The following is a 14,944-nucleotide window of genomic DNA, read 5'->3' as shown; positions in this document are numbered from 1 at the left end:
GTGCCCAACAGCTAGCCCGGGTTATGGTAACACATTGCTCATTTTACCAGCCAACTCTGAACTTATGCTTTAATACGACTTTATGCTGATTTTATGCTTTTTTTTAGTTTTGCCTTTTGCTTTAATATTGGACCCGTATTTACCACTGTTTTCATACACGCTGTATTCTGCGTGTATTGTATTATTTTTCAGGTTCAACTGGACTAAGGATGGAAAACCGTTTGATTTATTGTCTGACCCTAGGATACTTACGTTTAACAATTCAGGAACATTTGTGATTCAAAACCATGGAATCATCACTAATTTCCAAGGGAAATACCGTTGCTATGCATCCAACACACTGGGAACAGCCATGTCAGAAGAAATTGAACTTATTGTTCCAAGTAAGGGCTTTTTATTTGTTCCTTTTTTTTTGGTTTATCTTTTTAAGATGGAAAAATATGTTTCCTCAGGTTGAATGGGAAAAGACTAGTTGCTAACATGGTATATAGCAAAATGTGTGGTGTTTGATATTCAGTGAATATTGGAAAGAAAAATTCCAAGGGCTCCCTGGAATGGTTTGATTTTCGTTTTCAAAACGGTATATGTTTTTCCCTAGTGTCCTCCATATTTGTGTGAACATCTCTAAAGAAATACTCAAAAGTTTTAAATTCAATATCCTTCATTTTATAAGCTTTTCAGACAAAGAGGGTTTGAGAAATCTTTTTTAGAGATAACTCTGCTGTTCTTCTGATTTGCTTTAGTGGGATTTTGCAATGCAAGCATTTTGAGGTTTCAATGTTGTATTGCCACAGCTGTCTAAGCCTGTCATGAACAACAGTATAGTAAAGCATCCTCACCTTGATGTAATGTCCTGATTTGATGAATTTTCCTAGATTTTAGTGGCTGTAGAATTGTGAGGGCCTCGCCCCGTAGAACTGTCATCTGGGAATTCAGACGTATAATTGGCAGTTTAGCTGCTTCTAAATTAATCTGCCAAGTAGTGCAAGGGTTGCTGTCTCCTTCCCAGCCTCACTGAGGATATCCCTAGACCACTGTGGTGGTGGGGATTAGACTTTGCTAGATGAAGGGTGGCAGTGTGGCCATAGCCTGGCCTCACTGCTTTCTCGCCTGGAGTTCCCAAGCTATTGCAGCAGTCCCAAGCTATTTCCATAAAAATTCCTCATTCCTACTTCTGAGGAGGAAAATCTTGGGGTTTTCTAGCAATGCTACTGATGTTCCCTGCCTACTTTAATTAATACAAAAGCAACGGGGTAAATTATGTATGTATTTCCCAGCTATATTAATTTTGAAAACATTTATTGTTTTCTTCTACTTGCTGTGTATCTTCTACCATGCTTTGCCTCTAGAGGGTAGGCCAGTGGGTAAATTAGTGTAAACTTTTTAATAGCCATCTCAGGAGAAGTGAATGTTCAATGACAGTGAAAATTATTTACTTTGACTTGACTGTTTAAATGTCTTTCTAAAGCGCTTGCTTTGCCTGTTTCATAAAACCCGTAAGAATTGTTTTCTGATTTGCATTTGCTTAAAGCATCTGTTTGCTTTCTTGATGCTACCATTTGTAATATTTGGCTCATTCGGTAAAGAAGAAAGTGTAAATATTGATGAGAGTTGCAGTCATGTAAGTTCTGCACTTGACCTAGCCAGGGAAAATTTGTTTGTGAGCTGATGTCAAGACACCAACAAAAGAAATTATGCTATTTGGAGAGGTGAAACACATATTTCAGGGATAACAGAAAAAATGGCATAGTCATTCTAACTGCAGTACATTTACTCCTTTCAATATTAACTGTTCAAGAAAGTTAGAAATAACGGCATAGATCGTGAAATGGTGTTGCACATTAAAAATGCAGCAGGCAATAAAAGAATAAGAAAAATTTGTCAGGAAAAGAAAAATTTATTTGAGTTAAATCACTTTGGAGAAGTGTTGTGAAAAGACATTTTGGGTAAATGTGTTAAATTTGAAGTGATCTCTAATACTATAGAAATGTGTTTGAAAAGGAATTAGGGATCATTTGATACTTGGACTTTCTAAATGTGCATTAGAAAAAAAAAATGCTGTTAAGAGTTGTAAGACTGTAGTGTTTCAGCTCGGCAACTGGGAATGGGTGTCCAGATATTGGGAGGCCAGTGTGGTCTGCACATCAGAGCAAGGAAAGCACTGCAACGTGAAACGCGCAGCTGGGGGAAGGAAGAGAGGAGGAGCAGCCTGTTACTCCACAACAGCAAACGATGCAAATGCCTGAAAGGCCAAGGAGAAGTGATCTGATAAACTACAGGATCATTGATCTGGTGTCACGAGCATTCGGTGTTTGGCATAAAAAGGGAAAATATTAAAGACATGGAAACGCATGGTAAATAACTTCAGAAATGTGGTAAGGAAGATTTCTGGTCATGTAAGTATGGCCTTCCATTATTAGCACAGGGGAAAGTAGAGGGGAATTGGGTGATTTTGAGGACCAGGGTTATAGAAGTGGGATGAAATTTACTGATAAAAAGCTCAAGGTCATGTAGCTAGGCATCTGTTAGAACAACATTGCTACAACCAGCTTTGTACCAATAAATAGAAGTACTTGTGGTCTGGATGTAACAGAGGAAGATAAGGCAAGAGCATATATCAGACAAGCAGCAGATGCATATGTGGGTGACCTAAAATATGAGCTGGAGAAACTTCACCTGGAACGCTGGTCACCGTGTCAGAAAAGTTATTTCAAATTGGGACAGAGGCAGACAGCTAGTATGATCTGACCATGGGAATGGATTGTAAATAAAGAAGAAACTAAGAGAATTTCAAAAACTAAACTTCACCAGTTACAGAAAGCTACTTTTAGCAACTCAGCGCAGAAGAAACAGGTTGGGAGAAGCATGCATAGCCATTTTTGCCATATGTTTGTCATAGGAAGTAAACCTGAGAAAAGTACTCCAGGCATAGCCATGGGTGGAAGGGTCTGTGGCACCATGGTCACCTTGGGCCTAAGGCACGTCACAGCTGGCAGTGTTCCTGGGAGAAGGCCGCAGGAAGATGCCATGTGAATATTTTTGTGAGCATTCCTCATGGAAGACAGGATTTATTTTTCTTCTGACCAGTTTTAGGGAATTTTTATTGGGAACTTTATTTCACATTGACTTGTGTCGCATAGTATTCTCTAAATGAAACATTTTGATATTGGATGAGGAATTACCAAGATTACATATATTGCTGTGTAGCTTAGTCTCCACCAACTTGCAGTTGCTTTAAGGGAATAGCATTCCTTAACAGAGGAGAACTGCACAAAACATTTGCTCCACAGGTAGGACACTGCAGCCACTACCCCACAGGGACTGGGGTTTGAAGCAGGATCAGAAGAGCAATGCAGTTACCCAGAGCTTTGGACAGGATGTGATTACTCACTTTGCAATCTGGCCAGGGCAGGCAGGGTTAATACGTCTCTTAAAAATAAAATAAAATAAAATAAAATCTCAGACTCATTAATTTTTGGAAGAGTTCAAGACCTCAGTGTTATGTTTCAGGGAAAGTGTGTCACCTCCAGCAGCAGAATGTTCTGATACCACAATGCTGCATTGTTACTGAACCAGGAAAGATGCTTAAAATTGGAAAGGAAGAACGAGCCAACGTCTGTATCTTGGATTATCAATTCTGAGCTCAAGGTAGATGATTTTGGCTTTCAGTGAAAGCCTGTCTATACACTGATAAGAGCTGGACAAAATTTCCTTCGCTACTGCTGGTCCCAGCTCCTGTAGGGAGTGCAGCCTGCTTTAGCTGTGGTACTGAACCAGATTGATCATAGACAACTGTATGGAGGTTTTTGAGCTCTGGGTCAGTTATTGGGGTGCTTCTGCTTTAGAGGTGTGAACATGTGGCGGATTTCAAACAGAACAACTTCCTTTAAGATGAGACTTAACTGCAGGCTGGCTTTCTTTTTAGCCAATGGAATTTAGCAGAGTAGTTTTTCATTTCTCCATTGATTAATTTCACATACCAGCGAATATATATGTTGAAATATGAATGAAAAATGTTGAGAATAAATTTCAGTCATTCCTTTTTGGCTATTATTTGCAACTTTTCCAGTTTCAACCTGTTGCATCCATCTTTACCATTGTTTCTTAGTCTGAGGTTAGCTGAAGATGGTACCTACCCTGAGTAGGTTAGTTAAACAGTACGGAGGGTAGTGCCCAATGAATTAATTGAGAGGTTAGAAAGAAGATGGCTCTAGAATGTGAGAGGAATTTCAGTACTAATAAATGTAAAATCCTAAATCAAGAAAATAAATAAATGGTGCAGATAGTTTATGAGAGGGATTTACCCAATTCCCACTGTTTTTAAGGCACATTTACTTTTTTTTTCATACTCTTCTACTACTTTATTTAACTGTGCACTGTATATGCTGCAAATTAAATCAGGATTCAGAGAGTAAGAAAAGAACACCTTTGATATTCTAAGGTGATGGATACTCTGCAACTCTCCTCAAGTGAAAGAGAGCTGCTGGTGCACAGAACCTCCGTAAATTAAGCAATCACTGACATAGAAAAGTTTGGGATAAATTGACTCTATTCACCAGTAACCCTGAAGCAGAGGCTGGTGCATGTGAGATCACTACATGCATTCATGATAATGATGCAGAGATTGCAGAGCTTTGCCAGTGGTATTCAAGTACAATGCAAGCTACTTGGCAAGTCACTATGCCAGTGAAGTAAAACAAAATGTTAAAAAAAAAAATCAAGTCAGACTAGGTTAGTTTTCTTCATAAATTACATTTGCACTGCAGAAGTAGAATACAGGGTTTGTAAGGAAAGTGAGGTTGCTGCTGACAAGGAGAACAAAAGGCTGTTTATGCTCAGTAGATAGTCCAGGAAAGCAATAGAAATGTCAGCAGAAATGATCACTAAATGTCACCTACATAATGAAAATACCACACCTCCCCCATATACGGTGACGTTAAGGAGAATGGAGAATGATGGGGTCTCAGGATCCATGTACGTTTTGTATCATTGACAAAGTTCAGATTGTTACAAGATACGCGCGGAATGAAAATGAATTACAGTGGAGAGAAAATAGACACCAGCTACCCTCCTCCTGCGGTTAGGGGAATCTATTACTTGAATTACAGAGTACCCCCAATGCCAGAAGGAGGAGAAAAAGCACAATTTAAACATCATTAATTAACTTAATGTGAAAGACTCTTCACAGCAGACTACCTTAAAGTTTATGCTGAGTATTTCTAAATCTTTGCTCTAGAAGACTGAAGATCAGAGGGTGGAAACATAGCCTAAACATAAGATTGTCCAGCAGCAACCAGTGCTGTGTCAATAGTGCCAGTTCTACACCGCCCAAAGAAAGCAAAATCTGTATTCAATGTTCAAAAACATTGGTGAATATTGTGAAGTAACTAAAATATATTGAGTAGCTATTAAAATAGATCTCAGTAGCATGCTTTGTGAAGGCACGCTTATTTGGCAGAAGAGAAGACAGAAGAGAATAACATGCTGAGAGTTTTCACACTGTAGGAATAAAACTTAAACCTCCTCCCTCCTAAACCAGTGTCCTATGTTTTGACAACTTTCCAGGCCAGCTAAATCATCGGGATCATTCTGACAGTTCCTAGTGCCCATAATTCTAGAAAGGGTGATAAAGGGAGATTTATACCCAGCGAGCGACCATCACTGGTTCCCTCACAAAAGCTTCTTTGAAAGAAGTGGACTGACTGCTGTGGTCTTGTTGACAGCCAGGCTTTCCTGGCTTTTTTGGTTGAACGCAGCAATTAAGAAATCTGTAAGTAAGCAGAATCATATCTCATAAGCAGTTCAAAGGCTGCGATGAAAATCACACATTTAACAACTGCATATGCTGCATGGACCTGAAGATAAACTGATGCACTGAGGTGAGGATGAGGAAGTGCGCAAGCTGTGTTCAGCCCAACTCGGGCTCGGTGACTGTAAGTCAGTTTTATGATGCTTCGATGTGTTGGGCTGTTCACTGGCAAGTTACAGGTTGTCCGGGCGGCTGGTGTGTGGAACAGCGGGGTCAGGTATTAATGAGGATGTCTAAGGAGCTGGGAGTTCCCAGCCTATAGAAGTCTCTTGACAGTGTCCACTTTTCCCTCATCCTTATATCCTTTAAGGATTTCTCTATGTAGAAGAAACTGAAGACTGTCCATTACAGGTCAGACTAAATATCCATTTAGTCCAGATCTAACAGAGTCCGAAAGCCCAGGGAAGTTTGTAAGAACAGATCTAGTGTATGGTGATATTTCCATGCAGTACTTTCCCAAGTATTTGTTAATTGCCAATTTACTGTAATGAGCTCACTCTCCATTTACACCAGATTCTGGTAGGAATCAGACACAGTGGTCCCAAGAATTTATAGAGTTTCCTGGAAAAATCGTTTTTCGTCTCTATTTCAACTTTTAACACTTTACATGTAAAATACCAAATCCAATGTACTTCCTTCTCATGTAAATTGGTGTAAATTCACATAGTCAGGGCAGCTATAGCTGTGTAAAATCACTAATTGTTAGCAGGAGGACAAAAACACAGCAGTGGGACAAAGTGTACTGATCATTACATGAATAAATCAAAATAATCCTGTTGAGGACCAAAGTATCATGACTCAGGCTGATACACTGTAGAATCTGTACTGCTAAACTCAAATTTAGATTTTATTTTGCGCTGTATTGGGCTCCCTCATGTTTGTTTTTCATTGAGAAATGACATTTCTGAACAGAAAAAAAGTAGGAGGGAGCGAGTCAGCCTCCTTTTTGGAATTTCTCTCAGTCAACTTAATTTCTCAGTGGTATTTCGGCCTAATCTCAAGCACAATTTGGTCATTAAACTTTGAGTCACACAAGGTATTAAACTGAGCCTGGTTCATTATACAAATGACTGGACACTGATAATCTTTCATTTTCTTGGTTTCCCCGCTGCCAGAGCAGTGTGGCTCTGTTCTTCGAGTGCCGTGCAGTCTTCAAGATGCAGCTTTGGCAGGAAGCGGTTTTGGGGCAGGGAGGCTTTTCCCAAGCTGATTCTGAGAGCTTCATGCGCCACAGGGAGCATTTGGAAGAAGCTTTTGCACACCAGAAGTCCCGTGTGCAGTTTTTCATCTCCCCTATGGCTGTGGTATACGTCACTTGATTGCTTGCGTGGCGAGAGCATCCTCCTGCTGGCATTAGAGCAAGCCTTTCGCAGAACCGTTAAATAACCTTGTTCTCCCCCATTTCGTGGGCATGTGAGATGCAGCACTTGGAGCTCTGCGCAGGTCTCTGGCCCTTCTCATTATAGCTGTGTGTGGGGAATTGCATGAAAGATTGACATGACAGTTTTAATGGTATCACTGCGGAGAGATCAATTGGTTGTAAATTTTACAGTGTCCATGTGCTGCGTTGATAACTCCATAAAGTATTAAACGCTTTCATCGTACAATTAATCTTGCATAATACTTTCTAGCTTAATTCAGCTGCAACTGTTTCTGTGATGATTCACAAATCAGTAGCGAATGATTCCAAAGTATCTACTAATTACTACGGAGGAGTACTGCAAAAGCATTGCCTACGTACATGTACTAAAGGCTAACATGCGAGAGCTGAAGTCTCTTCTCACTTCTGAGTCTCAATATATCTCCTCCTGCAGAATTCAGAAGCTGTTCTCTTTCTAGTCATTGAGACAGATTGAGTCTCAGCAAGTGAATCAGTGGGACACTGGCCTAAATTTCAGCTTAATATGATTGTCAGAAGAATTTGGCTCAGAAAATTATCACAAAAGCTGAATTTTCCTCTCTTGCAAAACTTCAAGTGTTCAAATCACTCCAAGTCCTGCCCTGAGGGAAAATCAAGGTTTTTCAATGGTTTTCATGAAGAATGAAGCAGAACAAAACAGCATGGAAGAACCCTGAAGAACCCAGAAAACCTGACCACCTTGTGGTGCAAGTATCTGGTAAAGGTGTTAAATGGTCAGGTTCAAGTTCCTGCTTTCCCGAGTTGGGATCAGAGGTGGAAGTCTGGGCCGTGTACTTTAAATGAACATCCATACTGTATTGTCTCCAGGACTGTAATTTTTCACTCTCTTGTGTTGGGAATTAGTATCCTTTTGCATAATTCTGTAATTATAGACTAAAGAAACTGACTGAAGAGACCAGTGCTTGTGGTACCCAGCAAGGATCTTGGAGATCCAGATTTAGTCGTTGTACCATTATCAGGCAGAAGAGGGGTTTGAACAAGTGTTCCCAATTTCATAGGTGAGCAATTTGGGTGTTAGTCTTTGCTGGTCTCCTTGTTTTGTTGTCTCCAATCAGAAATCCTCTACCTTTCACCTGATCCTGCTTTCTTAAAGTTTTGTTGAAAATGATGTACTATTGGGAAAAGTGAGTAAGTTTTAGATCAACAAATCTGTTTTTTTTTCCTGCTGGAATATGTTCCAGCTCTCTAGCAGTTAGCAGATGCACTTGAAGGGTACTGCTTATTGAAGGCATTGGATTTGATTGTGTTGTTCCCTCTGTTTTCTGGAATTTCACCTCTAGAGTGATGTTCATTAGTCTGTCCAAAGAATGCATAATGTATTAATAATCTAGTTCCTTTCTTGAGATGAAATTTATGCACAATCAGCATCCAAGCAATCAATGTTGTCATGATTGCTTGCTATTATTATATTATTTACTAATGTCGAGGAAAGCATAACGATGCGTAAGGTCTGCTTGGAGCCGCGGTGCTGTGTTTGTGCCCCTCCGTGCTGCTCTGGTGTGTGCTCGGTGCTCGTCCTCCGCGCCAGCCCCGATAGCATTAATATTTAGGGGGCAGAGAGGGAGATGCTGAATAGTTAGGCCTTCAAAACGATAGAACCCCTACATCTCCTGTTTCGGTTTCTTATTTATAGTTTTCTTACCAAAAGTAATTTACCGCTGTTCAGATGCGTTCCTGTAAGACAGGACACTGTCGCTGTCCTGTAGGGCTGCTGTCCTGCTAAAGTTTTATGTTTCTTATTCTTTACCAGGTTTCCCTTTCAAGTTTTGAACCCCAAGATGGCAGTTCTTGCCATGCTGATTTGGTTCAACGCAGCCAAGAGGTTTTTGTTCTTCTGCTGTTTAGTTAGTGTTAATTTTGCTGTTTAATGCAGTTGCCTGAACTGAAACTTTCACTCGTTTGAACTTGCCTAGGATGAAAGCAAAGACAGCATCCACCCTGAAACTCTCTCAGCTAAATTTGTTGAAGGAGTGGTTGCAGTTTGCAGGTTAATCTGTTCGCAGTAATCTCCGAAGGGCAGCTTTCTGGTGCGGAGCTTGGCGTGGGCTCGAGCGAGCTCTGCTCGCCTTCTGCACCGCCTGGGGCTGTGCGGGGTGGCTGGGTCGCCCGGTTTGGCTGCTCGGCTCCAGCCTTGCCTCACACCTCGCCTTAAGTGGAAGATGGTCGCTTCTTCTTAATACTTAGACACGGCCTGCTGACATCAGCGTTGACTCTCTTGGCTCTAAGTGTTTAATCGAGTCCTTGATCCGTTAATTACTTTAATCTGTATTTAAGCCTAAATAATGCAGCCTTGTGTAAGCATGAGTGTTCTTCCGTGTAAAGCCGGGCTCTGCAGCTTGCAGGACGAGCTTGCTGAGGAAGCCTGCAGGTCTGCACAGCAACGATATTACACATGAGAGGATGAGGAGGCAGTATTCCCTTTTGTATCACACTCTATCAATTCTGGCGAGAGATTAGAGAAGGGACAACTCAAGGCACCAGCCAGAATAGTTGCCTGCTGACTGTCCTCACGTGCATTGACTTGCCGTGGTGCCTTGGGAACCATTTTTACTCAAGGTTTTGCCTAACGCGCTATACTGCCAGCCTGTTTTCTGCTGTCCAGCGAGCAGCCAGGGGTCCGGCAGTATACCCTCATCTGTGCACCCCTTAGACTCAGGCTTGGGTTCTATAAGGCTTTGAATTTTCCCTTCCAAATAGTACAGGTAGATGGACTAGAGAAAACATTTGGAAATAAATACTTAAACATGAAGTCTAGCCAGAGCTCATGGATGTTACAGACAAAGGCTAAACACCACCGTTCAGTTGCCAGGCTTTCGATGCTACAACCTGTGCATTTTATGAATGAGGAATACTAGCAGAGTTCGCTTACTATTAATAAACTGTATTGTTACAGTAGGTCGTTAGATAAATAGTAGCAGCAACTGAAGGCAGAGGATGCAAACATAAGGAAAATATTTTATTAAGATGTATATTAAGAGGGGTGCAAAGGCAAAATTTTAAAGGGTAACAATAAAAGAGGAACTTTTTTTTCTTCCATATAGGTGTGCCAAAATTCCCAAAAGAAAAAATTGAGCCCCTTGATGTGGAGCATGGTGATTCTGTGATTTTGCATTGTAACCCCCCCAAAGGCATCCCACCACTGCATATCTATTGGATGAATATTGGTAAGTAATCAATTTGCACACAGCTCACATGCAGAAAGTCAAAACATTTGTCTTCTGGAGCAGTTTCATTCAATATGCATAAGTGATGGGAATAATAATTGTGTAAGTGCTTAGGAAGAAGATCTGGAAATAGAAAAAAAATTAAAAATGGTGGGTGGAGATATGTTTCTACATAACACACAGTTAAATTGTAGAATGCTTTTACATAACATGCTATTATATTTATGAGTTCATGTGGATTAAAAATCAGTTGAAGAATCTACCAGTAATGAGGACCACTACATTTCCAGTAGCAAGGGCTTAATATATCAAAATACATATTTCTTTCATTATTATTTTCCTCTTTGCATAAACTAGTGGTTAATTTATGACAAGAAGAAAAAAATCTGTCAGGTATGCATAATTAGTTCTTTGAGGATTTCTCCTGCATTCTTCTTTAGCATTTGTATTCTGTAGGAATCTCTCACTTGTGAGAAGCAGAAGTAACTCAGATTGCCTTCACGACACTTGGGGTTTGTTTCTAATGCTGACCAAGTAATTTCAGCGACAAGATGCCAGATTAAGCCTCTGATCTTATAAGCCAGACTCTCTACTCCTGACATACATCTTTCAAACAGACCTGCATTTGGCTAGGTCACCAACGAGATGATACAATAACCTTAGTGTGTGCTTCCTTGCTGTAATCTGTAATGCAGATTATCTATAATTTGGAATCTATAATGCAGAAGAACAAGTGTTTGGAACTAGCTATAGGAGAACTCTATAAATTGTGACCTCCATATCATCATTAAAGCCCTTTGTATCATCAAAAGGTGCTGGAATTTTCCTTTGACCTGGCCAGGAGCTTGGTACTCAGTATTGTTTGTTGAATATGGGTAAATAACTAATTGATTATGCTGGGCCTTCTGCCTTTCTTGCATCAAAGTTATATTCTCTATCTGGAAGCCAACATATGACAGGAAAGCATTAGTAGTCATATTGGTGAAAGAGCTCAGTATCATTACCATATCATAATTATTTTTTCTTGCTAGATTTGCAGCACATTCCACAAGATGAAAGGGTCTCCATGAGCCTTAAGGGAGATCTCTACTTTGCAAATGTGGAAGAAAATGACAGTCGAAGTGATTATTGTTGCTTTGCAGCATTTCCAAGACTGAGGACGATTGTACAGAAAATGCCAATGACACTGAAGGTTTCCCGTTGTAAGTGTGTAGATGAGTTGTTTCTTGCTTTCTGTTGTTTTTCTTTTTTAACTCCCCAGGCATCCCCAGCAAAGGCATGTGTGCTGTGTGTCTCTGATACGATTCTCTCTGAAGATAATACACGTTACTATGCTTATTCCTGCATTATTAACCTTACTCTCAGGGCTAAGTGCAACTGATAAAAGCTTTTTGCAGCTATTGGGCCCCAAAATGCCCCTGTCTTCCTCCTGTTCTCCCCAAAAGGTAATGATGATGAATCTGGGAAATTTGTATCTAGTGTAGTTCAGTGGGTCACCAGTTGGATCTTGAAGCATCTTATGTGATCTCTTTCTCCTTGAGCTTTAGTCTGTGCTTAGCAATGAGACTGGAGACCAGCTCAGGTGTCCTATCAGGGGGAGTTTGTCACTCACTGATGTGATGTTAGAGGGCTTGAAAGGAGCTTTCTTGAGTCTGTAGTTCAGTGTTTGTCCCTGACCATCTACTCTGTGACAGAGTGCTCTTTGCCTTCCCTTTTACTCCTATGTCAAGGAAAGGTAAATATCACCAGGAGGCGCAAATGTCCTTGCCCTCACTGTCCTTGCCTTTTCTGGAGCTCCCTTGACAGTGGCTTCTGTGATGTTCGAAGCTAGTCCTTTCCTGCTCAGAAGCAAAAAAAAAAAAAAAAAAATCTCATTTGCAGGCTGCCTCTGTTAAAAATTACAAAATGAAAAGTACTGAGGGACTGAATAGCAATAGTGACACATGAGGCATTTCTGTTTCCTTAATGAAATATAGGGTATGGAATATTAAACTGTTTTCCAGTTCTTGGGTTTTTTAATGTCTCTACGTTTCTGTAGGCTACAAGGATCCTGGTCAGTTTGAATGTAGGCAGATTGCAGACTTACCTAAAAGATGATTTCAGGGACTGTCCCTGCACCTGCGATGCCCTGGGAGCATCGTGGGGTTTGCAATCCTGTCTGCATACACATGTGCCTTGTGCATGTGTGTATGGGTATGCTGCTGTACCAAGCTGCTAATTCAAGCTGGGCAAGGAGCAAACCAGCTGAATACATGGAATGGCCTTAGAAACTAAGGATGAGAATACAAATATTCAGAAGGAAAAAAGTGTTTTAGGCCACAATCTCAGCTGTATTAAATCAGCAAAGCCTACAGAAGCCAGTGGATCTAAGGCAGCTTATGCTGGCTGCAGATCCATCCCTTTTTGCTTGGATTTCTGTCAGTTGTAGTAGTTCCTAGTATTGTTTTTATCACTAGTTTAGGCTTCCTATGCCCTTAATATCAACCCTCTGCTTCACTAATACTTCTGACCTTTGGGCTTATGTAGCCCAGAAAGCCAAGGATATTTTTCTTCCCAAATGAAAGCCTTAATATTTAATATATGATTTTGAGAGTATTCTTGTTGGGATAAAAAGATGAAGAATTAATACTGGGTTTGTAAATCTTAATACTTGCTTAAACCATATCTTAGGATAATAATTGTGAGAAAAATATCAAAATGAAATACTGTTCTCTGTAGCTTTTATAATGCATCCAGTTTCCACACACATGGACACACAGATTAGAGAAAATTGAGACAGGTTTTGATTCTGGGGCCTCTGATAACTCTGGCACTAGTCCAGGAAAACACTTAATTGCATCATCTTGCCACTGAAGCAGGTGTAGCAGACTAGGTGCAGGTGTAAAAGTGAGGCATATTCTTGGAGGGTTTTGTAAACTCAGCATGAAACTGCCCGTTCCTCTCTGTGCCAAGTCACTGTTGAAGGGACTATGTATAAAAAGGTAAACAATAAGAGAAAAGGGACTGGGCAGATTTTTTAAAATTTCTTTTTAGAAAGAAGCTACTAGGTAGGTTGGGTAAAATGATGATTAAATCACCCATGAAGTATATTTCAGAATATTGCATATCATTAACATATTTTCTTTAATTTTCAGAAATTCACTGTTCATTCATTGATTTATATTAAATTCTTTTTGTTTATTTATTTTACAGCAGAATTTTTGGGGAGGGCATTGCTTGTTTTGTTTTGGTTGATTTATTGTTTCCTTTAATCCTATATCAACTATGCATGTTTGTATTTGGTTGTCACTTTTATTTATTTCAGTTAAACATGCTAATGACTCAGGCTCACCTAATGCTGCGGTTACTAAGGGTGAGTTAAATGCATCTGTTATTTAGCCTTTAAATTGGGATCTACCAGCAAAGATGAAATATGAGCTGCTGCTCAGGGGGAAGAAAAATCACAAAAGCCTTCTTATTATAATAAACTGGATTTAAGTGGCCCATGGAGTGCAATTTGCTCATCTTTTACTTTTTGACAGAAATCAGAAGAGTTTTAACAAGAAGGTAGTTTTACTTATGAAAAGATATTCACATTTCCTAATGTAATGTTAAGTCAGGAGGCTGATGCCCTTGGTTTCTTCTGTTACAAATGGAGGGAGCATTCAGAGCAGGAGCCAAGGCCAGATGCTCTGAATCTTCCTTTGGTGGTTAGGAAGACACTGTGCTAGGTTCCCACAGACAAACTCACGTCAGAAGGAAGATATTATACCTGTCTACATTACTCCAGGGTAAGCTTAAGGTATGGATTTACAGAGCTTTAATTGCTCTGTAGAAAACATTCACATCTCCAGCTATCCGTCATTGTAAATGTGGGAGAGTTCCCTCTGGCCGTAGATTACGCTGTTTGATGTTCATCGCAGGTAAGTGCTGCAACGGAGCAGTTCTCATCCTGTAGATTCACATCTTCCCTTACTTTGTGCAGCAATATCCTCAAAATACACTACTGACCTTTATCCAGACAGCACAGGTCAAATTACAGCTAGCGGTGTTCTCGTAATTCTCCACTCAGTTAATTTTGTTTTAAATATTTAAAAATGAGGGTCGTGGTTTTCAAATGTAGCTCTTGATTCTGATATATTTGGCTAAATTGGTTCAGAGAGCCTCTGGTTTTGACATGCCAGATTTGAAATGCCTGAAAGACTTTGTTTTGCTGATGAAGCTCAGAAGTTTTTGGAAAGTGAGTTCTCTTGGAGTGTTTCAGGATGGATAACTCAGCACTGGTCAGTCCTCAAAGACCTGGCCCATGGAGGTGACCCGTTGGGCATGGAACAAGCAGAGCTTGGGCAGAGTGACAGACATTCAGTAAACGATTTACCCTTGGAAAAATGTCTGGACTCTGTTGTTGCGGCTTGGGAAGTGGATTGCCTGCCTTTGGCAACATGAGGTGGAGGGCAGATGGAAAATGTGCGAGGAGAGGAAGCGTGTCCAGGGCCTGGAAGAAGAATACCTCTGGCACCGTGTGCCCTGCTGCAGCTCTGAACGCTTGTGACACACACGTTTGAGGAGATG

The 14,944-nt window shown here is 40.4% G+C and overlaps 1 protein-coding gene across 3 annotated transcripts in view; it reads left to right on the top strand.

Annotated features, from left to right (window-relative positions):
• CHL1 (cell adhesion molecule L1 like) overlaps positions 1–14,944 on the top strand; it is a 59,581-nt gene that overhangs the window by 5,091 nt on the left and 39,546 nt on the right. For 2 of the 3 annotated variants that reach the window (XM_062585965.1, XM_062585963.1), the window contains exons 3-6: positions 193–383; positions 10,271–10,393; positions 11,425–11,595; positions 13,698–13,745. In XM_062585965.1, coding sequence (XP_062441949.1) covers positions 193–383; positions 10,271–10,393; positions 11,425–11,595; positions 13,698–13,745 — 533 coding nt within the window. The remainder of the gene's footprint in view (positions 1–192; positions 384–10,270; positions 10,394–11,424; positions 11,596–13,697; positions 13,746–14,944) is intronic. The other variant, XM_062585964.1, reaches the window with a different exon arrangement.

Source organism: Rhea pennata, chromosome 12 (genome assembly GCF_028389875.1).
Source record: "Rhea pennata isolate bPtePen1 chromosome 12, bPtePen1.pri, whole genome shotgun sequence".
NCBI classification, from domain to species: domain Eukaryota; kingdom Metazoa; phylum Chordata; class Aves; order Rheiformes; family Rheidae; genus Rhea; species Rhea pennata.
The sequence above is the reverse complement of the archived record's forward strand: the minus strand, read 5'-3'. Positions and strand labels throughout refer to the sequence as shown.